Source organism: Tiliqua scincoides, chromosome 1 (assembly GCF_035046505.1).
Source record: "Tiliqua scincoides isolate rTilSci1 chromosome 1, rTilSci1.hap2, whole genome shotgun sequence".
Taxonomy (NCBI): domain Eukaryota; kingdom Metazoa; phylum Chordata; class Lepidosauria; order Squamata; family Scincidae; genus Tiliqua; species Tiliqua scincoides.
This window is the reverse complement of record NC_089821.1, coordinates 19759756-19786204: the sequence shown is the minus strand read 5'-3', so window position 1 is coordinate 19786204 and position 26449 is coordinate 19759756. Positions and strand designations below refer to the sequence as shown.

The 26449-nt window shown below is 44.0% G+C and overlaps 1 protein-coding gene across 1 annotated transcript in view; it reads left to right on the top strand.

The window, feature by feature from the left end:
• SMOC1 (SPARC related modular calcium binding 1) overlaps positions 1-26449 on the top strand; it is a 103093-nt gene that overhangs the window by 17254 nt on the left and 59390 nt on the right. The window contains exons 2-5 of the mRNA XM_066625480.1: positions 9285-9456; positions 15951-16063; positions 24520-24619; positions 25237-25284. Of these exons, the coding sequence (XP_066481577.1) occupies positions 9285-9456; positions 15951-16063; positions 24520-24619; positions 25237-25284 (433 nt within the window). The remainder of the gene's footprint in view (positions 1-9284; positions 9457-15950; positions 16064-24519; positions 24620-25236; positions 25285-26449) is intronic.

Here is a 26449-nt window from a genome sequence, read left to right as displayed (position 1 = left end):
CAAGCAGAGCCACTGTTTCTCTTGCTGCTGAAAGCAGCATCCCTGACAAAAGGTAGTAGTCCTCTCGTCTGCTTGCAGATGGGGAACTGAGACCACATCTGCAAACTGAGCAGATACAATTACAATCCAAAAATTTGCAGTAATGTATCACATTTTCTACCAATATGTATCAGAGCACACTTATCAAAACTTCCTTTTTTTCATCCTCGGCTACAACTTAAACCTTCATCCACATGCATCTTCCTTAGGTCTTTCTACCTCAACAAACTTAGATGTATACAAAAGTGTTTATGTGGCCCCTCTGAACTGAAATGCAGCTATGAATGAGTACACTTCAGGAGTGTAGGTACTTTGGATTAGCAGAACTTCAGGTTGCTCCAGATAACCTGGAGCTATTCAATATTCAGCATGAAAAATAAGCTAGCTCCACAGTCCATACCATCTCTGAGAGTGTGTGTACAATTAGGTTGAAGACTGCAGTCCAGGTGTTCAGGCCTATAAGTTTTGTTAATAATGCAACACTGGTCCTCTTTACAGGATGATGGGAGCAGAATCTCCAAACTTGAACCTTGAACCGCTTTGTGAACTTTTTGTTGAAAAGCGGTATATAAATGTTGTTGTTGAACCTTTTATTGCATTTATTTATTTATTTATTTATTTATTTATTTATTTATTTATTTATTTATTTATTTATTTATGACAATGACAGCTTAATCATAACATCTCCCTGCACTAAAGGCCCTGTTTATTAGCCCTCATTCAGGCCCCAATACCGCTTCCAGGCACCACCCCAGAACTTTGACAGCTTCCTGGGAAACTGGTGGGAGAGAGAGAGAACTGGGGGCACCCACATATTGGTGACACCCAACTATAAATTCCTGGATGAGCTCGCCCAGTCGTTTCATGTAAAGGTTAAACAGCATGGGGGACCTTGTCAGGCTTCTATTTTGTCATCCGCCAGGGTTGCTGAACAGGTATCCCCCAGCCTCACCATTTGGGTCTGATCTGTCAGGAAGTAGTGGAACCACTGCAGAACAGTGCCCCAAGCCCCAACATGGCCAACAGATCCAGAAGGACAACATGGTCAGTGGTGTCAAAAGCTACTGTCGGATCCAGCAGGGATGCAGTCCCGTCCTCCATCTAGTCCTTGTAATGACTAAATGTAAAAATATTGCACTCAGATTTCCTGGCTGAAAATGGCCTAATATTTAATATGAAAATTGACAGTTGAATTGAATGTGATGTAAACTACCATTTACTTCATGTCCTGATCTAATTCTGCTATCTCCTCATCAGTGGCAACCAGTGATGTTGGAAGGGAAAATATACAGCATAATGATGGTCAGGTTTATACTAGCTGGTGAGGGAAACGGGATCAACTCTATCTTCAACATTTTCTTTCTCTTATAAATTCAAGACAGGTTTTATTTTCCTTGGCTGGAAGGATTATGTTATACTTTCTTAAATAGTGTGGATTTATATGAAATTCTCTCCAGATTAGGGCATTTATTTTCACTAAGGAACAGGTGATGAATTTTGGTCTCAAAGCAATCGATATAGAATTAAGAACTAGTCACTCATGTCAACAGATGGGAACAGTGATATAGGATAGAGTGAGTTCCATCAACATTTGCTGCTGTGCAACCTGCATGCCGTTTGGTTGTGTCCCTGCACCATCTTATTAAATTCTGTGTGTGTGTGTGTGTGTGTGTGTGTGTGTGTGTGTGTGTGTGTGTGTGTGACTGTGTATACTGCCCTGAAGGATGAAGTGTTGTCATGTTGAGAAATATTAGCTTTGGACTTCAACTGTGCGCTGTTTACCATGTTTGGGTGCTTTTGATAGATTTAGCAGGTGTCACTTATTAACACTGAAAGTTGGAGTCGTGTGTGTGTGTGTGTGTGTGTGTGTGTGTGTGTGTGTGTGTGTGTGTGTGTGTGAGAGTGGCAGGTTTCCTATAGTTGCTTCTTGTTTGATTAACTGTCTGATCAGACCCTACAAGTCTCTGCTTCTAGTATCAAGGTTGAAGGTGACTGCAAATAGCAATGAAAGAGCACCTAGTTTTCCACCAAAATGATTTGTCTGGAATTGCTTTGCAGTTTCATTCAGATTTGTTGGCTTTGAATGTGGGGGTGGGGTGAGAGCTATCAAATATAAATTCACTGTCACAGCCCAATCCTAACCTGCGGTGGAACAGCCAGACTGCATAACCTGTTCTGTATCCAGTGCAGGTTAGGAGATGGCTGGAGCTCTCATCTGGATAAGAGGATATATACTTTCCCTTACCCCATGTTGAGCCTCAGTCTTCCCTATGGTGGTTCTTGGATCCACACTAGCTATTTAGCAGGTGCAAATCTGGGATGCCCAGTGTAAAGCAGGGGGCTGGGAAGGGGGTTAGGATATGGCAGTGAACGCCTCTGCCGATCCTACTTCCTGCTGGGCCTGATCTGTTTCCATTCTGCCTTCTCCCACTCAGAAATGCTGCCTCCCTGACACCCTTCTCAGACCCCTGCGCCATCTAGCATGAGCCTACTGAATGCAGGTAGGCACTACTGGCTCACAAGTAATCAGAAACGTGCTTTATAGCACATTTGCGACACTTTGAGCCGGCACAGGGGCAGTTGCACCAGCTCAGGCAGATGTTAGGATTGTGCTGTTATTGACAGATAGAGAGAGATATTAAAGCCTGGAGATTCTGTTCACATCAGCCCATAATGAGGGCCAGTGTTGCACTATTAACAAAACTTATAGGCCTTATAAAACATCAGGATTGCAGTCTTTCAACCTAATTGTACACACACTCTCAGAGATTATGTGAAATGAGCTTATTTCTGATACTGAATATTATATAGCTCCAGATATCTAGAGCATCCTGAAGTTTGTACCTACACACTTGGAGCGTATTCATTCATTCATAGCTGCATTTCAGTTCAGAGGGGCTACACAAACACTTTTGTGTTCACCTAGGTTGATTGAGGTAGAAAGATCTAAGGAAAGCGCATGAGAATGAAGGATTAAGTTGTACTGAGAATGATGATGGTGGCAGTAAAACAAGAGTTTTGATAAGTGTGCTGTGATATGCATTGCATAAGAAGAGCCCTGCTGGATCAGACCCGGGGCCTATCTAACCCAGCTCTCTGTATCTCACAGCAGCCCACCAGATGCATCAGGGAGCAAATGTATTGGCAGCAAATGCAATCTAGTGATGCAGGTTTTTGGATTGTAATAGTATCTGCTTGGTTTGCAAATGTGGTCTCAGATCCCCATTTGTAAACTGACGAGAGAACTACTACCTTGTGTCAGGGATGCTGCTTTTAGTAGCAAGAGAAATGATTGCTTTGCTTGTTTCTTAAACAGCACACACAAAGGACCAGATCAGTGGGCTGCCAGGGTATTTTTGGTCCAAAATGGAGCCGTTTCTTTCTCTCTTTCCCTTTTCTGTCTGCATGATGTTAATTGGTCCAGATTTGCTCTCTCTGCTGATTACAATTACGATTTCCCAAGTTGCACCAGGTGCAGATGAGAGCTGAGAATGAGTGACCACCAAACTTTTTTTTTCCTCTGTGGGGCAGACCCTTCTCAAGAAAAATTCCAAAAGTGGTTCCAGGTGTTGAATCAGCTGTCAGGGGGGAATCTGCTTTTTCTCAGCGACGTTAAAAGTTCAGTGTTGGTGGTTTTTGTCAGCAGCAGTGTGGAGAAATGGAGCAGATGGTTATGATTGGCAAGTTGAGCTTTTTTTCTGACCTGTCTTATCTCACCTCTGCTGTCATCCTGAGGTCAGAGAAGTCAGGAACGAGTCTGGGAAGTGGCTATAAACGTACACCTGTGTAAATGCACATTCAAAAGCTGGGGCTTTTCAGCTGCTGTGTTGGAATGCGCCAAAAAGACCTCCTCTTCTCAATTAATTGCACAAACATTTGTGCGTTTAGACTAGAAAGTGGATGACTGTAAAACCTTTTTCACCCGATTCAATTATCTGGAAGTAGATACTGTATTTCCAGAATTGCCAAAAGGTGCATTTTGAAATTTTTGTACAGAAAAATAAGCATAGCCTTAGCCTTTTAGCTGCTTGTGTTTCTTTCTCAGCAATATTAATTTTCGCACCTGGTCAGGGCTGATCCCACTACTAGGGACCACAAACTTTTTTTGTTTGTTTAAGATGTAAGCATATGCAATAGCTGTACAAGTACTGTATCAGCAAGCAGTTGGTTTACACATATCGGGCCCCATATGCAGTTCACAACTGCAGACTAGAACTGCTAGACACAAACAGACTAGAACTACTCCATAAGCAGGAAATGACCTTCATGCAGAATAGGTAACTCAAGAAAGTGAGTCAAGCCACAGAAAAGTCATACATATGATTAAGTAGATAAGGGGAAAAAACCACATGCATGCTTAACCCTTTGCCGGTTGGATTAACTGAAGCTATTCCTGAAGATTTTTTCCCAACATGACATAATATCATTAAATGGTGTGTGTGTGTGTGTGTGTGTGTGTGTGTGTGTGTGTGTTTAAAATCTGTAGGATAACATCTTCAGGTGACAAATGACACAGATTCTTGGAGACTCCAGGGCAGTCCTGGAGAGCTGGTAACCCTGTGGACCAACATCCACAGCATGGACAACAAGATCCTGACCCAGATTATCAGCACCCTATTTTACAACCAAACTAATGATGCTTTCCCTCTGACTTTGACCTGGCTGTGCGGGTGACAGCAGCAGTTGTTGTCTACTATGGCCTGGGCCTGTCTGGGCACTGGGCAAGCAAGCAGCTGGGTGGGTGGAGTGACTTGGCTGGTTGGAGGAGCGAGAGTTTGTGGGCAAGGCAGGATTCATGCTGATGAGGTATGACTCCTGTTGTCCACTTTTTTATAATGGGGAGGACTAGGAAACGAAGACTGGGTATGGTTGAGGAATTAAGGTGTCAATCCTAACTGACTTTCCAGCACTGACATAGGGCAATGCAACTCCGAGGTGGCCTCTGTGACTGTCCCCCAAACTGCAGGATGCAGCACATGCCCCACTGGCACAGCTATGCCAGTGCTGGAAAGTTGGTTAGGGTTGCGCCCTAAATTTCCTACATTGAAGCTGATCCTGTGCAAACCAACTTCCAATCTTTCCTTTGATGTACAAAATAAACAAAATTAGTTGGAATAGCAAGACTGAGCAGTGGGAAGAGAACCTGCTTTCTCATTTGGTAATTGATGCCTTCAGCCCATCATTGGTTTGGTTTTTTTTTCTGGATGGTTGGAAAGCTGATCCCCCCCCCCCAATAGTCTGTTAGTCTCAATGGCCTTTGTTGCACTGCTGTCTTTCTGTTCCTTGTGCTTTTCTTGGCTCTCCCTAACATTTCTTTGGGAAGGAGCTAGGCTGTAGACCAGGGGTGCCCAAACCCTGGCCCGGGGGCCACTTGCGGCCCTCAGGGCCTCCCAGTCTGGCCCGCAGGGAACCCCTAGTCTCCAATGAGCCTCTGGTCCTCCAGAGACTTTCTGGAGCCCGTGCTGGCCCAAGGCAACTGCTCTCAGTGTAGGGCAACTAGTTAAGCTCCACTGCTTGCTGTTTCACATCTGTGATGCAGCAGTGGCAGTGATGGAAAGGCCAGACTTGCTTTGTGCAAGGTCTTTTATAGTCTTGAACTATTGCAAGACCTTCATTCTCATGCAAGTTCCATCTCTAACATATTCATTTATGTAAATTTATTCAAATTTGAAATGTAAATTCTTTTTTTTCCCTGGCCCCCGACACAGTGTCAGAGAGATGATGTGGCCCTCCTGCCGAGAAGTTTGGACACCCCTGCTCTAGACCCCAGTACAAATGTCCATTGCTTCTTTCAGTCTTTGGTTGAGCACTTGTATATCTTGTATATCTTCCCCTGGGCCAAATGTGTCCATTGTGATCTTGTTCACAGCAATGGTGTGTGTGTGTCTTTTCAATCTGAATGCCAGCCACATTCAGGCCATTGCAATCAAGTCTCTATTTTAACTGCTGTTCTCTTAACACGATCTTCAAGAATGTTTTTGCAGTGATCTCATGATTATCTAATAGGGCAGCTGATGACGTGTTGTCTTCACGTCAATCTAGAGTTGTCTTCTCTAGATTTCCCCCCAGTGTTAACAAACAAGGGGACTCTTTCCCCCCTCCAGTTTTGTTTGTAGATATCTTATCATAAATTAATATACGATCACTATAGCAAGCATTTTCTGGTAGTTACGAGAGTGTGTGAAATTGGAGAGTCACGTTGGAAGATTGTAAATTGGCTATGTCTTTATTAATTATGCCCATTCTGCAATTTAGTTTTGTTATGAGAACAGGTGAAAATCCTCAAACTATCCAAAGTTACTGCCACGTTGGTTCATCTTTCGTGAGAGACTTTTCGAGCATCTGGAGGTGGGAGAAAGTGACTGAGGGGTGTGGCTGAGGATTCATGGTATCACAGTTGGGTGAGAAGCCCCTGAAGGTTAGATGCAGTTCCAGGCTGCCCCCCTTTCTGTATTTCTTACACTTGGGGGAAGTGATTGACAGGTTCTGAAATACAGGTATGCTCCCTTATCCGCAGGGGTTCCGTTCGGATAGCCAAACAAATAACTGAAATCACGGATATAGGCAAATACCTGTCCCGTGGTCTGGACCCTCTGGAGGGTCCTCTGAGCTCAGCAGAGACCGTGGAGGTCCATCCACGGCCTCTGCTGGGCTCAGACTGAGCTCTAGAGCTTAAAACACTTGGCTTCTGGTTTCTCAGTTAAACCGGAAGTGACTTTTTTAATGCCTTATAAGGAGCTACCCTGGGCTTCCCAATGCCTTATAAGGCATTAAAAGCATCACAGTTAACCCCTGCTAACTGAGTAAGAGGCACTTTTTTCAAGTGGGTGCTCCTCTTTTATTTAGCAGGGGGAGAGTAACTGGCCCTCCTCAACCCAGCAGTGTCTTTTCTCATGGCTGCCTGCTGGTGTTCTTTTGCATCTTTTTAGATTGTGAGCCCTATTGGGACAGGGAGCCATTAGTTATTTGACTTTTCTCTGTAAACCACTTTGTGAACTTTTTGCTGAAAAGCAGTATATAAATAATTAATAATAATAATAATAGCAATAATAATAACTTCCAGTTTCATCGTGAAATCAGAAGTCACGTGTTTTGAGCTTTGGGTCTCATTCTGAGCCCGGCAGAGGCCATGGATGGACATCTGTGGCCTCTGCTGAGTTCAGAGGAATCTCCAGAGATGAGGTGAGAAGAGCTCCCCTTGCCTCTAGAGAGGGCGAGTGTGGGGTGTGTGTGTGTGTGGGGGGCACAGACCCATCCATGGATATGGGATCCATGGATATGCTCCTTTCTGGTACACTATAAATGCGCCTTGTTGCTCGAGGCATTCAGAACTTGAAGATGACTGCCTGAATGGACCTGTGGTCTGATAAAGAAATTGAATCGCACTCTTACAGCCCACACCTAATTGCTAGCTATGCTGGTGTAGTGGCTGCTGTGCCAGCATAGTGTGTTGCAAATATGCTGTAAAGCATGTTTGCAGCACCCCAGGAGTAAGGCCTGCGCCATCCCGCTGGTGCCGGATCTGGAACTGCACCTGAGGGAGCAGGTAGGAGCTGGTCTGAGTGCTGCAAAGGGAGGGTGGAGAAGGGGGTGGATCAGGCCCAGGAGGGGGCAGGTTTGGTGGTGGAGGCTTCACCATACTCTATTCCCCCTCTGGAACCCTTTCTCCTGACACAGGGTTTCCCGGACATGTGCCAGTGATTTAGCTGGCACAGATCCTAGTAGCCCCATTGGGCTGACTGGGACTCATTACGGGGTAAGGCAATAAATGTTCCCTTTCTTGGGGAGACCTCCAGCCTTCTCAGTCCCAGTACCGGATACAGCATGGGCCGTGTGGCCCTGCGGCACCAGCACTGGGTAGGATTGGGCTGTTAATCTACCAACGGGCATCTGTACTGTGTCTAAGAAACACCATCAACTAACCCGCAGCTTTCCAAATGCTAGTTTATAGGGAAATTATTACAAGAAAATGGGCGGGAGGGATGGACTTTAACCAAAGACTGGTGCTTTTTTTGCATAGGTAAGCTACAAACTGTCAGATCAAATGGGGTTAGGGTAACGAACAAAATCACGGCCTAAAGCAGAAGAGGTGTCTTCTCACTTGACTTTTGACCACTCTTGTTTGTAGAAGTTCATTCCAAAGGATGAGTTTGTGTTTTTTTAATTCTGTGGAGCGAACTTAACTGAGTCCTTGGCTTTTATTTAAAAAAAAAAAAGATGGAAGAAGCTGTTTGGTCAAACTTGCCAAGATACACACTTCAGAGGTGCATATTTCAGAATGTTAGAAACAGGTCATCAAGCCTGAAATGTTAGTTTGTTGCATTAGTTTTAGTTTGTTTTTAGAAGCTTTACACTTGGAAAGCAGCTTTTCTGTGCTTGAAACAGTGACGCACCAAGGTGATTACAACAGTGACTCAGACTTCCCTCCAAAGCATGCAACTGTACAAACGCTGGCCCCTTGGGGCAGTTTTAACACACATTTCATTTGAACCCAAGGAGAAAATGAGAGCATGCATTGCCATCGTTGCCTGGAATGGCTCCGATGGCGAGCGGGAGGGGTTGCTTACACAGTGTGTTGCGGTGCCTGAAGTACTTACCGTATCACCTTCCTGTAGCTAAGCCACTGCCGGTGATTCCATGTGGTCACTTAAGACTTGCTGATGGCGCTTTGGGGGATATGAAATATAGCAAGCAAAATGCATTGAAGTATATTTGTAGTATCTCTATAAAAAAGAAAAGAAAAAATAATAAGATAAAATCTCATGTCATCAAAGAAACTGATAATTTAATATGATTGGAAGTGTTTAGTAATCTTGATAGTAAGAACTTACTTAAAGGAAACTGTCACTTTAAAGTGTTTCTTACAGTTATGTTAGGATGAAGTCCCATGTGGATTGTATGCCTCCAATTGACTCAATTGGGGTAGGGAAGACCTTTGTGGTTAAATATAGAACAGGAAGTTGACATGCCTTGGAGTTTGATGACGTATGCCTTTTGGATGCCTTTGGTGGAGTTTGCCTTTGGATGCTTGGTGATGTCTACAGTGATTGTAGGACAAAATTTTGCTTTTAATTCATCAAACAAAACTAGTTGTTTTGGAATTTTATGGCCGGTATATCCAGAGATTTTAACTATGAGTGCTGTTGCCTCTAGCTATGATAAGCTGAGAAACTATAAAAGGAAAAAAAAAACTACTTTAAAAATCCAAAGCTTTGTTTTTCTGTCTTGTTCTTTCTCACCTTTAGTTTTTAATAAGTGACCGTGATCGAGACCCACAATGCAACCTTCACTGCTCCAGGTCCCTAACCAAGCCACTCTGTGCCTCTGATGGCAGGACATACGAGTCGATGTGTGATTATCAGAGAGCCAAATGCAGGGACTCGAGCCTGAGTGTGGTTCACCGAGGCCGATGCAAAGGTAAGGGGATATAAAGGCGTCCTTGACACTGGATGGAAATTATCTTAATGACTTAAAATCATAAGTAGGTTCTGACGTGAAACCAAATGAGTATCTTAGAAACACCAGTTTCACCCAAGTGGAGCTTGGTGAGGCTGCTGTTCTTGCTGTTTTTGGAGGTAAATACAGTAGTCACTTCAGGGGTATAATTTTTGGTGCCAAAATGGTGTAGCAAGAAGCATTAAATTCCCCCAGCCTCTATGCTGTGCATCTTTGCTAAATCATCCCGCTTGTTGCTACTTAGGGACTTAAAGGACCACTTATGGTCTGATTTCCCCTGCTAATTGGGTAAGAGGCATCAAGTGGGTGCTCCTTTTTTTAGCAGGGGGAGAGTATCTGGCCTACCTCACCCCAGCACTGTCTGTTCTAGTGGCTGTCTGTTGGTATTCATTTGCATTTTTTTAGATTGTGAGCCCTTTTGGGACAGGGAGCCATTTAGTTGTTTGATTTTTCTCTGTAAACCGCTTTGTGAACTTTTAGTTGAACAGCGGTATAGTTCAGTTCAATTCAGTAGACCTTTATTGGCATAAAATACAGAGAAAGAACAAAACAAAACAAAAATATACAAAGACACCACAACATAGACATCAGTCTTTTCCTCACATACTGCCCAGAGTTCCAGAGCTCTGCCTGGCAATTACCCCAGATAAAAAGGCAGCGACCCTATCAAGGGTCTCAGAGTCAGATGTGGAAAGGAGAGACTGAAGCATGATTGAGTCCTCCCAGCCCTGCATCCTAGTTAGCAAAGGGCCTAGATATTTCTTGCGTGAGACGTCATGAAGTGGGCAGTAGAAAAGGGTATGTGTTATGGTCTCAATACAATCCCTACCACACTTGCATTTCCTCTCCGAGTAGGGAATACCACTGAACCTGCCCGATAACACGGCTGATGGAAGAGCATTACATCTTGCAAGTGTGAATGCTCTCCGAGCCTGTGGGCACTCCAGGTGATAAAAGAAGGAGGCCAGTTTCCCGAAACTGATTGGAACATGGAGATAGAGTGGAGAGCATGTGGTTCTGGCGGCACTAAACAGCTCTTGTTGTTCGATGTCAAGAATTCTTTCTTTGACGATTCTGTAAGCAGCATCACACCCAATCATGCCTAGCTCTGCAGTGTCCAGCCCTATTGACTTGAGCTTGGTTAGAAGATCAGTGATCTCTAATGACAGGATTGAATCCGACAATAATTGGAGCATTAGACCAGAGGAGGTAGGGTTAAATAAAGTCCTAAACCAAAATTTCAGTAATCTAAGCCATGCAGTCGTCTTTAGCTGAATTAACCCCACCTCAAGACACAGAACCGAGTAGGGAACGCACCTGGGTAAACCCAAAATCTTCCGCAGAAAGGAGGCTTGAATGCGTTCTAATGGTTGGGTAATAGCCTTATACCAGACGGGAGAGCCATAAAGGACCAGGGAAAGAATCTTTCCCTTAAATGCCTCCAGAGCAGCTGGAACATAACCATTGCCGCAGGTAAAAAAGAAACGGGAAATAGCTGAGGACGCCAGTTTGGATGCGTTCTGCACTGCCTTACGATGAAAAGCCCAAGTGAGCTTGTAATGGAAGTTGATTCCCAGGTACTTGAAATGCTTAACCTGCTCCATTTTATTGCCATTACAAGACCACTTAAAAGCCTTCCATCTATTGGCAAATATCATTATCTTAGATTTAGCATAGTTGATTTGCAATTTGTTGGACCGAAGATACTCTTCAGTGCGATTCAGCAGACGTTTTAGGCCAATCCTAGTACGGGATATCAGTACTGCATCATCCGCATACAGAAGTAGCGGCACTTGGCTTGCGCCAAGCTTCAGGCAATGGCTATCTACTTCCTTCAGGGATGGGGCAAGGTCGTTTAGAAACAGATTGAAAAGCATGGGGGACAGCGGTATATAAATACTGTTAATAATAATAATAATTTCCTACTTTAAACCTGTCAAAGATTGATTTACCTATCAAATGTCTAATTTGACCCGAAAGGTCCTAGCAAAAAACTGAAATAAAAGGGCATGGGGAGGGGGGAGAGAATTGGGAATATTAGTAGTGAGCAAAGGAATAAAATATTGATTTGTAGTAGGGTTTTTTTGACACTGATAAAATCTTCCATTTTTCAGTGTTTCACTTCTCTGTTAATGTGACACACAAAGCAAAAGTCTCCTTTTTAAAGCCAAACTTATAATCAAAGGGGATCTCTGATTTTATAAAGGCAGAGAATTAAAATACATTCTTTAGAGGCACTTGTGAAACTATCCTGTGTCTCCTAACCAGCAGGATTTGTAGTGCTCAGACAACTGTCAGGATGGAGATCCAAAAGAGAAGAGAGGAACACCTTCCGAGTAGTTAGTCACAATTTGCATGAATATCCGGGGTCTGAATTTTGCAGGCATGTGTGTGCCAAGTGCCTTCTGCAGCTGCCTCTTGCCACTCACAGCAGTTTTGGGACTGGGTGATTAGCCATTTTGTCCTGGTGCTCCTTTGCTCAAAATCACGTTCCCATCTCTTTTGAGGTCCAGAAGTGTCAATGCCCTCTGAATCCTACTTTAGAATTTGCAAATTTTCATGTCGTGCCATATATAAGTATTATCACCCATGACTGCAGAAATCTTTCCCATCTTTTGTATAATCAACTGAAAAGGAAAAATGGAAAGTTTTTAATAGCCCCAGGTATTGTCGGCCCAGCCATGAAGTAACCTGATGCGGCTTGTGGAGAGTGTGGGGAGATAGGGCAGCAGATGTGGGATGCCCTTCACTCCAAGTCCACCACTGCTTCCTTCCAGCCAGTCCACTGCAGATGTGAGCTATGTTGAACAGCTCCCCACTTGCTAAAAAAGAGCGAAGAATGTTCCCTCTCTGTTCTCACATAGGGTTTAAAGTTTAAAGGAGGGGTGTTCACTTTAAACCATGATCAAGGAAGAAGCATGGTGAGGAAATAAGGATCTCTTCTTTTTTTTCTTTCTTTCTTTCTTTTTTTGTAGGGTATGTTTGTGAGTGAGCAATCCAGACTACCCTTAGGGAGAGAAAGGCAGGATAACATTTTCAATCTGGCATCTCCATAAACTAATACAATTATACCCTTATCCTATCATGATGGCTTTATAGTGGTGATCCTATAGTGGTCTAGTGCTACTTTTTAATCTGTGAAAATCTGGAGACCAGTGAGTGTTCCTTGGTATTTTATTGTTAAACAGCAGGAGCTGCCTGGATGGGACTGAGTCTCTCTTGATAATCAACATCTTTTTCTTGTTGTTGTTGAAGAGTCCCTTGATCACCTGTGATGTGTTTTCTAGCTTCTAAAAATGAGTTTATAGTCCTTCTCAAAACTTAAAAATAGTGGAACTGTGTTCCTGTAGTTCTTGGCCATGAGACAAGGACATTTTTCCATGGGGAGGACGTTCAGACATGAAATCTCCTACTTGCTCTGAAGCAGTACCATCCCCAGTGGATTATGTCATGTGGTATTTTTTGAATGTTTAGTTTGGGTCTCAGTTCTGTTGCTTTCAGTGGTGCTTAGAAATAAGTTTCCTGTTAATAAAAACCTAACTTAAAAAAATTACTGTAAACAGACTGTAAAGTTGTGCTATGCTGGGCTCAAATGGTCCAGAGGCTACCACACCCGGAGCCATACATGGCCCCACTCTGTCTCACAACTGAGATGGGCAGCTTTGGGTAGCACTGCTGCACTCTGTGTGGGATGGAGAACAGGTGGGTCTACCATGTCAGGCAACAGAAGCTTCTTTCCTATCACCGGCAATGGGTGCTGCTTTAGTCAACCCCCTCCCCAATGGAAAGGTAAGTTGTCATTTTTGATAAAGGACATCTTATGTTTACTCATAGAACCTATCCTGGGCAGCTTAGATAGGAGGACAGATAGATTTGACTGGACTGTTAGGTTGTACTTAAAACAAAAAACCCCAAAAGCTATTCTTGATCCAAAGACTTCCCCTAGCTTTGTGAGCACAATCATCCAAGAGCAGAATACTGGGGCATAGGGCAATGGGCATAGGGGCAATACTGGGGCATAGGGCTCAGTGTCTTTCAAACTGTTGGTTGGGACCCACTAAGTGGGTCGCAAGCCAAGTTCAGGTGGGTCCCCGTTCATTTCAAAATATATATATATATATATATATATATATATATAATTAACAATGATAGTAAATGGGACTATCCTGGGTAGGAATGCAGCCTAGGATTGTTAAAAATATTCCTGCTTGATGACATCACTTCTGTACATAACATCTGTGGATCCTGACAGATTCTCATTCTGGGTCCCAGTGCTAAATGTGTGAGAATCACTGGCTTAGCTAGTGGCGGTGACAGTGCGGTAAGTACTATAGACACCGCAAAGCATGGTATAAGCCGGCCTCACCCACTTGCACAGGTGAATGTTACCATCACTGCCCGGAATGGCTCAAAGGCAAGTCTGAGGGACTGCTTACATGGTGTTTTGTGGCATCTGCACCCGGGTGCCACCACCCTGGGTATGCTATTGGTATAAGGTTAAGATTTTGGACTATGATCTTAAACATGCATACTCTTGAGTACTGCCAAGAGACTCATCATAGGACATACTCCTGATCCAGCAAGGTTTTTTTGTGTTGGACACTTCTGTTTTCTGTGACCCAGTTGCTAGGTATAATATGAAGACTAGTGGTGTCAATGAATATGTTTTCATGCTGGGGGCTCTGATTAGGAGCAAAAGATAAAGGAAATGGACTCCCAAGAAGATGCCAAAAAATGTGTGGAATTTATCACAAAGATTTTCTTTATGCCCCACACGTTCTGGCTGTTTGTTTTCTTCAGGAGTACAAGGAGGATATTTTCTAATGATCTCTCAGGTGATATGCTTACCAAGATCACCTCAGCTAGTTGGATTCAAATGAGACTTCATGCGGTTACAAAAGATTGTTTTAGGGTCTCTCAAAAAGACAAACAGCTGAAATGCTTTGAGCAACAGAAAGCAATCATGTAATCTCATGCACTTTTTGTGCTCTTTGAGAGCTTGTTTCCCTTCTTTGTGGGTGTCACTCTTTTCCTTTTGCTGTTGGCTTTGGGACTCATTGGTAGGGTCCCATTTCATTGTCAAGATTCTTCTTTAAATGAAAAAATCATTCATTTTTTAACTCATTTGTCACTGCTATATAGACAACAGGAATGTCAAGATGCAACCTGGGAGTGCCATCTTGAATAACCTTGCTGCCTCTGGGCAGTAGTTTGTCTGGGGATCAGTGTGCTTTAAAGATGGTGCCCCACTGAATGCAACTATGACTTGGAGTTCCTACTGCTGATTCAAATGATGGTGAATGTTATTTTTTATTCTATCCGATTTCTAGTCTGCTTTTCATTTTAAAAAGTAAAAATCAAAAGTTTCCCCCCAAAGAAAAATTAAAAGTACAACAGAGCATAAAACATGATGAAGCAGGAGTGGTTTTTTTTTGCTTTTTTGCAAAAAATTAAGATCTGTGGGCAAAGAATGGGGGTCTGAAAATAGACCCCTCAGTTGGTTCATCTGCCTGTTCATTTATGAATGAAGAGAGAAACTGAATGGGCCATATTAATGGAAGCACAATCCTGTAGCATCTTAACAGAGTGGCATGCTTAGAGTAGTATGTCATAAAATTTCATGGGATGGAGCCCCCTTGCTCAGATTCACTTGTCTAGCGATTTACCTCCCGATTGCACAAAAACGAGAAAAATAAGCCACTTGCAATTCACTGTGATTTTAGCAAGACTGAGTTTGAGCCACCCTTCCACAGGCATATTTTTAGAGAGGTTTTCTGCATACAGGTGGGGCTCTATATCCGCAGATCCTGTATCCATGAATCTGGTTCAACGCAGGTCCCATGGACCCACGTTGAGCCAGACTTGGCCCAACCTGAGCCTTCTAGCTGTGCTCCAGCTTTCTGAAGGCTGCAGAGGCCATGCACTTTCACCCATGGCCTCTGCAGGCTTCAGAATGGCCCCAGAGCACAAAAAAGTGACTTCCTGTTTCCCTTGGGAAACCAAAGTGACTTTTTTGCCCTTATAAAGCTACCCCCAGGTCTCAGAATGCCTTATAAGGGCAAAAAAAGTCACTTCAATTTCGTAAGGGAAACAAAAAGGCACTTTTTTGCGCACTGGAGTCATTCTGAAGCCCGCAGAGGCTGCGGGCGGATGCTCGCGGCCTCTGTGGGCTTCAGAAAACCCTACAGAGACTTAAAAGGGCCCCAAACCATGAATTTCATTAACTGTGGTTTTTTTATATTCACTGGGGGGAGGGCGGGACAGGGGGGGCTGAGAACAGATCCCCTGCAGATACCGAGGCTCCACCTGTACTGACAAATGCGGCACAGCAAAATAACCACTTTGCAGGTCTTTCCTTTGGACACCTTCACAACAGAATATGATATCCTTGGTTATTCAATTGTGTTTCTAGTTGCTCATCTAATTTCAATGGATTTTCTTTTTTCTCTGCATAGATGCTGGTCAAAGCAAATGCCGATTAGAGAGATCCCAAGCACTGGACCAAGCAAAGAAGCCACAAGAAGCTGTTTTCATTCCAGAGTGTAATGAAGATGGATCCTTCACTCAGGTAAGAATTTTATCAAGATGTCCATTGCTTTTCCTTTGTATGTCTCAAGAAAATATTTGGGAGTGAGGGCTCAGTAAGGACTGGGTTGCCATTTCTCAGTTCCCATTTATTTTGCACTTTGGTTTCTTATTCTGGCCTACGCAGATGTGATGTGCATGTGGCAATATGTGGGAGGGTCTTCTCTGTTGTGGCTCCTACCTTGTTGCCCTCCACCTGGAGGACATCTGTATGATCCCTATTCTACACACCCAACACCAACACCAGTTAGGACTGTTTAAACAGGCCTTTGGTTCAGCTTAGCTGTTGTTTTCTGAGTTTGTTTCTGGTTTTATGACCTTATTGCACTGTAAGCACCTTGAGTTCCTCCTGTTGGAGAAGCCACATTTATTCATTTATTTATATCAATGACAGAGTATGATGCTCCATCTGAGTATTTATTTATTTACTTAAGAAAGGTCCCCTGTGCAAGAACTGAGTCATTACTGATCCTTGGGGGTGACGCCGCTTCCATGGCAGACTAGAAGCAGGATGGTTTGCCACTGCCTTCTCCAGTCATGTTACCTTTTCCCCAGCAAGCTGGGTACTCATTTTACCAACCTCAGAAGGATGGAAGACTGAGCTGATCTCGAGCCAGCTATCTGAGATCCCCGCTTCTGCTGGGATCAAACTCAGGTCGTGAGGAGAGTTCTTGGTTGCCGTACTGTGACCTACCACTCTGCCCCACACAAGGCTCGTGATTTATTTACTTACTTACCATTTATACCCCACTTTATCTGCATGCATGTGCTTAGAAGTTTTTCAGCTATGTCAAGCTCATTTCTTAGTTGTATTTTTTTTAAGATGTCATAAAAGTTGGAAAGTCAGCTATAGTATATGTAAATTTAGAATGACAGCCTAAAGCAGCAGAATCACTTACATGCATAGAGGCACAATTAAAGCTTTATGAAATATTTAATATAAATGTTACGTTTTTACATGTGTGTTTTAAATAGAAAATTCCAGTACCACAAAACTTATTTAGATGCTAACTATACACAGGGATATGCTTTGAATAAGACTGGAACTTATGTGTGCGCTTCCATACATGCGCCCCTCATGTTATCTCATGCAGTAGCCCTGCTGAGAATTCCGTAACCACAGTGTCTCCCGAAGACTGAAAGGGTGTTTTCTTCTTGTGGAAAATGTTTTCCTGATTGCAAGACAAATGTTTTTCTTTCCATCCTCCCCTACCTCCTTGTTATTGAAAGAACCAGGAGCGGTATGTGTTCCTATTTCTTATCTGCTGCTGGATGTGATCCCTTATCAAAATCCTTGCGTGAATGGGGGCCACTGTGTCTCTCTGGAACATCAGGGCTTTTAAAAGTTTGTTTTTCTCTTTGCTTACAGAAAAAAAACTGCAAGTTCTGGGTTCTAAAAATCCAGTGTTTTTAGTACCTTCCTAAAATGGAAATTATTACTATTTTACTAACAGTAATGCCAGACGCCCTGTACAGGCCAAAGCACTTAGCTGTCCATAATGTCAACATATATAAGAGTGTTCCTTCTCTTTCATGCTCTGTTGCAACAGTGATCACCCTCTTGAAGAACTGATTAATCCAGACAACAAGGGCACATAGAGAACAACTCCATTGGCTGCTCAATTGCCATGGAATTATTTTCCTCTGGGGGCTTGCCAAAGTTTGGGTATGTGGTGCTGTGGTTAAGAGAGCATGGGGCTGGATTTTAGTCATCCTCATGGTTTTTAGCTTTGTGCATCTTATGATTCCACTTTTGGAGAGGAATGTCTATGTGGAAAAACACAGAGGTAATTGTCTTCTAAAGGGGCTTATGGGAACCATGCTTCCACTTGCCTTTTCATCCTGTATTATGAAGATATTGATGCAGAAACCGTAATAGGATGTTGCATTTGCAGGTAGTGGGATTGCCCATGCCTCTGCCTGGCAATTGCACACCCATCTTAACATTGATATAGAGCCTACAAATGTACAATTGTGTGCTTATCTGGCTCCTGCTGCAGTTAGGATGCCTGGATAAGCAGGGTTCTTGATCACACAGTATCTTCCTGGAATGTAGAGATAGCGACTTTTCCAGCTCCACTAACGTCATGCAGTGGTAAGTCTGCTTGTGCTATTTTCAGATTCTAATGATCTGAAAAAAAACTAGTAGTTCATTAGTTGGGCATCTTGGCATTCATGCCCATGCAATTAAGCCCCCTTAAGGCTTGAAATGGAATGAGCTCAAATCATTCCATTCCTTGTACTGTGCAGGCCACCAATATTTTAGACTTCCTTACCACTGAAATATGATGTCAACATAGTCCCTACTTCCCTAATGGTACATAAGACAAGAAGAGTCCTCCCGGTTTTTTTGCCCTAAAAGGCAACAGCCACCATATTTGGACGGTAGGGAAGATGAGTAGGCCTAGATCGCCTTACTACATGAGCCCCTACTGATGGACTACAGAGCCAAATGATAAATCCAGCCCAGCTCTTGGTTTTTCCATACATATACACTCTGTGTTTTCCCTTCTCTAGAAGATGAAGTGGAAACAAATCACCCCTTGATTTGCCTCTGTCAGGTTATAACGGACGATCCAGCCAGCTTGTTAAAATGTTTATGTAGTCCTTTGAAACCTCATTCTGGCATCTTCAGTGAGGGATTGCGCAGACCCTAACAAAGGCTCCATTCTCCCAGAGGAGACGACCAGTGGCTACAGTTTTAATGTTTTCATATTCTAATGATTTTTATGGGTGCAGGATTGTATTTAAGGACCCAGCGATTGAAGTGTTGGCTTTTGTTCTATTTCACAAACTGTAATTGATGTGTCTGATGTGGGGGGGAGGGATGTAATAGCATTTTTAATTAATTTGGGGAATGGTGACAGGGTAGGTTCTGTTGTGCAGATCTTTGATTTTTGTCAGTTTGTTGAGGGCTTTGATGTTGCTGCTTTTCATCAAATTTGAATGAAAAGACCAACACTGCTTCCCATGGGATAAAAATGCTTTGTTTGGTGGGCTGTATGATATGAAAAATCAAGGTAGTCCCTAGATAACGTGTGTAGCACAGTGGTTAAGAGTTAAGAGCAGGAGTGTCCCTGATTCCAGTTTTGGTTCAGGCACTGGACCTTAGAGAAGCCACCTTCAGGGCCCAATCCTATCCAACTTTCCAGCACCAGTGCAGCCGCATTAGATCCCCGAGGTAAGGGAACAAACATTATCTTACTTTGAGGAGGCCTCCATGACTACCCCTCTACTGCAGGATACAGCCTGTTTGCATGGCTTTATCTGTGCTGGAAAGTTGGATAGGATTGTGCCCTCAGGGTGCAATCCTAACCAGCTTTCCACCACTAGCATAGCTGGACCAGTGGGGCATGTGCTGAATCCTGTAGTTGGGGGACAGTCATGGAGGCCTCTTCAAGGTAGGGCAATGTTTGTTCCCTTCCGACCTTGAAGTTGCTTGGCCCTTATGTCAGTGCTGGAAAGTTGGTTAGGTTTGCGGCCTCAGAACCTGATCCTGTGGTCCGTGGCACGGCTCCGCAGCACGGACCACAGTTGCAAACGTGCTGTAAGGCACGTTTGCGGGGCTCACTGCCGGGATCCCACCAGAGCTAGCCCTGCGCCAGCCAGAGCCGGGCTGGTGCATGGCAGGTGCCCGGCTTCTGTGGCTCAGAGGTCTCCTCGACCACCGGGCTGTGCAGAACAGGAGGTGGGGGCGTGGCCGGGGGCGTAGGGGAGGTGTTCCTGTGAGGGGGCAGGTGTGGCCAGGGGCTTGGGGGAGGTGTGTCGGGGGGACGGAGAAAGGCGGATCCGCGGAGCCAAGCTCCGCAGGATCCAAGGTGCTCAGGCAGGGGCGACCAAAAGGTCGCCGCTAAAGTGAGTAGCCCCATTGCGGGGCTGCTTCCCTTACTTGGTGTAAGGGGACGAACATCCCCTTCTCCCGAGGAGCCTCCTGGGGTAGCGCAGGATCTGGTGGGAGCCCGCCAAGGAGCCACCGGACCTGGGCACTGCGGGCAGCTCAGGATTGGGCTGCCCGTCTCCCATCTGTAATACGGTAATAATTTGGCTGTGGCTCAAAAGGCACTTGGGTTTGATTTGTTTTTTTGTAATTGCCCTAGTTGTTGTAACAAATGTATTTGAAATGCTCAAGTCAAGCCCTTAGCAGTGTTTCTGAAACTGTGGGTTGCAAACCAATTTCAAGTGTGTCCCCATTCATTTCAATATTTTATTTTTATTGTATTTGACTTGAGGCTACCATGGTATGTGACTGCTTTTGGGGAGATGTTACAGATCTGTATGTTTAACAAACTACTATGCATATGCTTTTAACGATAGTAAATGGGACTTACTCCTGGGTAAGTATGGATAGGATTATCAAAAATTTTCCTTCTTGATGATGTCACTTCTGGTCATGACATCACTTCTGGTGGGTCCTGACAGATTTTCATTCTAAAAAGTGGTTTCTGGTTTGAAAGGTTGAGAACCACTGCCTTAGGGAATATGCTGAGGTGCAGTTGTGCTTGGTAATTCTGAGTATAAGAGGACACTGAAGAATTGGGGTGCATGAGAGAAATGATCTATCTCAGTAAGATAACTGACTAAGCAAAGGCTAAGATGTGCTGCAGTTTTCCACTCTTGGATAGGTAGGTTGGATAGCTTGAGCTCTGAGGTAAGTTGAAAGAGAATTGATGTTTTCATGACTGAACAAAGTTTTGGTATTAGGCCTAGTCCAAACCTTTTGGCTTTCTGGGAACCAGCCTTAAGTTGTTCCCAAACCTTCTCCCCCACCCTTGCATTCAAAAATTCTTGGGTATATAAGGCATACCTCAACACCCTGCTTCCTCCTCAGCGGTGGCAGTGATGTCGCTAAGGGTGTTGGGGTTGTGGGCCACACTGGGTGATATGCTTGGGGCATGTGTGTGACATCACTATTGCTAAAATTGTGAAGATCTTGTTATTTTTGAATAATGCCATCGTGTTATATGTAATTCAATGCGTAATTTAATGCGGAATGCAACAAAACAAGCCATGTTGAAATATTTATCATAAGTTATCTATCACAATATTCTATCACAAGTTATAGCCAAAAAACCATAAAAGGAAAACAAAACTGCCTTATGTAACAAAAAGTGTATTTTCATAACACAAAACTGACCAAGATACTGATTATTCTGAGAGCCAATGAGGTGTTATTGTGACACAGCTGGGAACTAATAAGATGTTAGTATGAGTCAACTCTCATTTCCATGTATCTGGCCTAATACTAGAACTCGTATTTAGTTGTGTGAGTGTCATCAAGTTGGCCAGTGGTTTTTTTTATTGGTTGCTTATTTGTTGGGTGACCTGAACTGTTATAAAAATAAAGTTAATGGGGGGTGGCATCAACTCTAGTAAAACCACTGCATTTAGGCTGTGCATATGATATTGTAATTCTGTATAGTCTAGTATGGGAGAAGTTCCACCCAAGTGCGAGAGCTCATTGTGTCACCCCCGTGATAGACCCAGAAGCGGAACTAGGGGTGATGGCGTGGTAAGTACTGCATGCTCCACAATGTGCTGTGTAAGTGGCCCCTCCCCCTTGGCGTTCTAGCATTTGGGGCAGCTTCGGCAATGTGCCATCACTGCCCTGAATGGCTGCGACACAGAGACGAAGGAGCCACTTACAAGTCGCAGTGTGGAGCATGCCATACCTACCACACTGCCCCCCAGCTCTGCTTCTGGGCCCATCATAGGGGTGACGCAATGAGATTTCACACCAGGTGCCACAAACCCTAATGACACTTCTGCAGTGGTGCTCCACTGTTCACCTGGTCTGGCAGCAGCAATGGCTGTAGAGGAGGTAGAGGCTGCTGCTGGAGATGCTGCAGCAGCAACAATGCTTAAGATCATAAGAACAGCCCCACTGGATCAGGCCATAGGCCCATCTAGTCCAGCTTCCTGTATCTCACAGTGGCCCACCAAATGCCCCAGGGAGCACGCCAGATAACAAGAGACCTGCATCATGGTGCCCTCCCAGATTTGGTGCTTGTGCATCTCATGTGCTTGTGCATCTCCCCACAGCATTCCCTATTGTACAGGTGCGATCCGTGGATCTGGCTCAACGTGGGTCCCTCGGAACTACATTGAGCCAGACTTGGCCAAACCTGAGCTCTCTGGAAGCAACCAGAGTTGTGCTCTGGTCGCCTCCAGAGAGCTTTCTTAGAGGCTGTGTGCGTCCGCTGTTCAGAATGACTCGGCAAAAAACTGCAGCTTCTGGTTTCTGGAGGGAAACTGCAAGTTGCAAATTTTGACAGTAACAGCTGTTCTGAATGGTGAATGCACATGGCCCCTGCAGATTTCAAAAAGGCTTAAAGGGTTCCAAACAGCGAATTTCATTATCTGCAATTTTCAGTATCTGCAGATGTGTGCATGGGGGTAGGTGGGTGAGAGAACCGGTCCCCTGCAGATACCAAAGCCCCACTTGTATTTGCCACCACCTCCTTGCCTAAGCTAGTGCTGATGTGTGTGGGGGAGGAGCTCCTTGCCCTCACTTCCTTTTTGCAAGGTGAGCTACCTTAGTTTAGCCTAGGTGAAGAAGAGGAAGAATGTAAGTGATTTGGGTGGCTGTAGCCACCCTGAAGAATGTGGAAGATCAAGAGATCCCCCCTGAGTGCCACCCAGCTTTCGGGATCTACCAGGTCCCATTGGTACCTGGCCATGTCAGCTATATAGCTGTTGGTAAAACCAAGCACCACTCATGGAGTGCCAGTAGAGAGAAGGATGTATGAGGTTGTTGTCATCTGGCTAGTTTTAGAGAGCTTCATATTTTTTCATTTGGTGGCATCTTTGTTCAGACTTCAGTTTGAATGGATGGTTAACAAAGGTCTTCTCAAAACACATTAATGGGGAATTGCTTAAGTCTGTTCATGAAGCCACAGAACCATCCACATATTGGACCTAGTGCTTACTGCTGGGCTAGTGGATGATGATCTGGGTGTGGAGGAGATTAAGATCACTCTTGTTGTGGACGTATCACTTCCTGCTGGGGTTTAGCTGGCCTCTGTTGATGGCCCCTTACTTCTGGGCAGCTGAACTGTGTGGGCCACCCCTAGATGTTGATGGACCCCAATATGATTTTCTGATGGCTCTGGATGGTTTCCCCGCTGCCAATGTTGTTGATCTTATTCAAAGCTCAGGAAATTACTGGGGTGGCAGATAGCTTCTGAGTGGCCTCTGCTGTGTTAAAGAGCCAAGCTGGCTCCTTTAGTTTCTGAGGAGCTTCAGACAATGAAATGACTGGGCAGACATAAATAATGGTGGAAAAAGACTTGCGATAAGTCTGACCAAACATGGATTTGACCTCATGTTAGAGCTTACTTTTTGGTGCTGAAGGCAGCAAAAATTGTTTTTGTTAAATCTGCCACCATTGCACCTGCAAAGAGCTACCCAGCTGTACTTTTCCATCTAGTCCAGTTTGTTTCTGGACCCAGTTCAAGGTGCTAGTTACGTCCTTAAAAGCCCTTGTTGATTTTTAATTTTTATTTAACTTTTAATTTTTAGTTTTTATTTAACTATTTTATTTAATTTTTAATATTAATTTTTGTGTATTTAATTGTTTAGTTTTTATTTAACCAGGAACATCCTCATAAATTTGCTAATTCGTTAAGTTCTGTCACTGAGTCTTTTTCATGTATAATGTTGTCTGGTTCAGTGGTTCTCAAACTTTGAGGGAGCTTTACTCCCTCAGTAAGTTCTTGTGGGGGAGGGGCTAGGGCAGCGACATGATCCCCAGGATCGCGTCACTAAGGGGGGCGAGGGGCGGTGTTTGCACTTTCAGAAGGCAGGGCTGCAGGAGGCTACAGAAGGTGTGGGGAGCCCTGTGCAACCCTGCACATTGCTCCCTGAGGCTTGGAACATTTGCTAAAAGCAGGTGCAAAGCGCCTCCTGCCAAACAGAAGTGCTTTGCGCCCGATTTTAGTGAAAGTTCCAAGCCTCGGGGAGCACTGTGCAGGGCTGACCACACCTCCTGTAGCCTGCTGCAGCCCTGCCTTCTGAAAGTAAGTGCAAAGCACCCCCCCCCCAGCGGCGTGATCCTGGGGGTTGCATCACTGCCTCCCTCCCCTTCCCCCCACCCCTTAAAGGGACGGCAGAAGTGTTACACAAACTGGTGGTGGTCACGACCCCCCAGTTTGAGGACCTGGTCTAGTTAAACTATGAGGTCAGGAATACAAGTTAAGTGGTTCTTGTGTGTACAGCAGAAGTTTCCATGGGCAATCTTGGGCATTCTCTCCCTGTTATATTAAAACACACAAAGCAATGATTTTTCTCTTTTCCATAAACATATTGGTTCCTTTAATTCTGTAATGTGCTGTGTTGCCAGCATTACAAGCTTTTGTACTCATTCTTGGCTATTAGATGCACTCACATGTGGCTAGATACTGGGAAATCAGTGCTATGAAGCTTCTTTTTTTTCCCCAACAGGTACAATGCCATACCTATACTGGATATTGCTGGTGTGTCACTTCAGATGGCAAGCCCATCAGTGGTTCTTCTGTACAGAACAAGACTCCTGTATGTTCAGGTACTGATGTCTGAAACAATAGTTTTGACGCTGAAGTTGCCCCTTGGCTTGTAATTCAAAGACCTACGACCCATTCATACAACTCCCAAATGGTTTTGAATTCCAAGTGTGTTCACAAGTGGTCTCGATTAAGCTGACCAATTTTCATTGCTGCTCGAGAGCTGTAATTCTTTTTTGCTGCCCAATTTCCTAATGCGATGCATTCAGAAAGCAGATGCTTGTAGTTCACGTTTCATTTGCCTCAGATTTCAACCCTCTGCAGATGGGATAGTCTTCAAGGAGAGGCAAAAATGGCTGGGAGAAGAATGAAATGGTGTTTCCTACCCATGCATCTGTTGCTGCTGCACTTGCCAGTGCTGTACTGTACTTACTTGGTATACAAGGAGGAAAATGAGAGCTCTCCTGGGATGGTTAGCAATGTGCTGTCAGCAGCAACAGATTGCGAGACCAGGTGAGGGTACCTGGAAGTAGTATCTGGATGATCTTCTCAAGATGTGGCATTTGAAGCAACTGTGCCATTTACCCACAGATTGGGCTGAACTTGTTGAGAAGATAAATGCGCATACTGTACTTCGCTCATGTAGTTTTGAACAACAATCTGTTTTCTTCTCTTTAAGGTTCAGTGACTGACAAGCCATTAGGACAGGGTAATTCTGGAAGAAAAGGTGAGTGGTGTTCTGTGCCTCAATGAAGATGAGTATGTTTTGGGTTTTTTGGAGGTAGCGCTAGGGTTATCTGATCATACCCTCTGAACCATGTTGAAACATCTCCTAACAGTACATAGTTCTATTCTAAAGGACTCCATAGGATCAAGTTGTGAGTATTTCAGGTTTAGTATCCCTTATCTGGAGAGCTTGGGATAAGAAAGTGTCTGGATTTCAGATTTGTCTGGATTTTGGAATAATTGCATAAATATAAAGAGAAATGCTTCCTTCTGCCCTTTTCACTGTTACCTGTATGGGTGCCTGCTGGCCTCTGACATTTTTCAACAGTGTCAGTTCAGGTACACGCCGCAGAACGGAGAGTACAACTTACAGCCTGTACCTACACTGTACATGGGAATAGGCGCAAAACCGTCAAGTGCTCCCACTACAGAAGGCTGTAAAATAAGTCTTGGACAAATATGTCCAGATTTTGGATGTCTGCGTAAGGGGTAATCTATCTGTATATAATAATAATAATACAGGTATTTATATACCGCCTTTCTTGGTCTTTATTCAAGACTTTATTCAAGGCGGTTTACATAGGCAGGCTGATTAAATCCCCGTAGGGATTTTTACAGTTGAAAGAAGGTTCTATCTTTCAAGAACCACAACAATCCAGGTGTTTCACTCTGATCTGGTTTCACATTCTGGCCTCCATATATAAATATATAACATTTATTGGGGCAGATTACTACATCTGATAAAAGCATATAGGACCAGAACTTTAGCGGAAGATGCTGGATAGTCCTAATCAATTTGTTTACCTGGAGGACACTCAGTACATTTGAAGAAGGAGAGAATATGGAAGGCTGGCATGGTAAGAACTTGCCCATAGCAATGCTGAATTGGCATTTGTGAGCTATTTGCTAGCAGTTAAAAGTATGGGATTTTAAAAGTTGCTGTATATTAGCTTGATATTGTTCCTTTCTGAGGTCTGTGACATCATCACCTCTGTAAGCATTTTGAATGTTTTCCTTGAACTCAACAGGGGAATAAGATCAAACCAAAGTACTGTTGAAATATACAACCGTGAGATCGCTTGCATTTTCCGTGAGTAATTCCTGCACCAACTGACAGAACAGTTGTGAATGCTTTTGCAACAAGATCTGGCAGTAGTTTGGTCCTT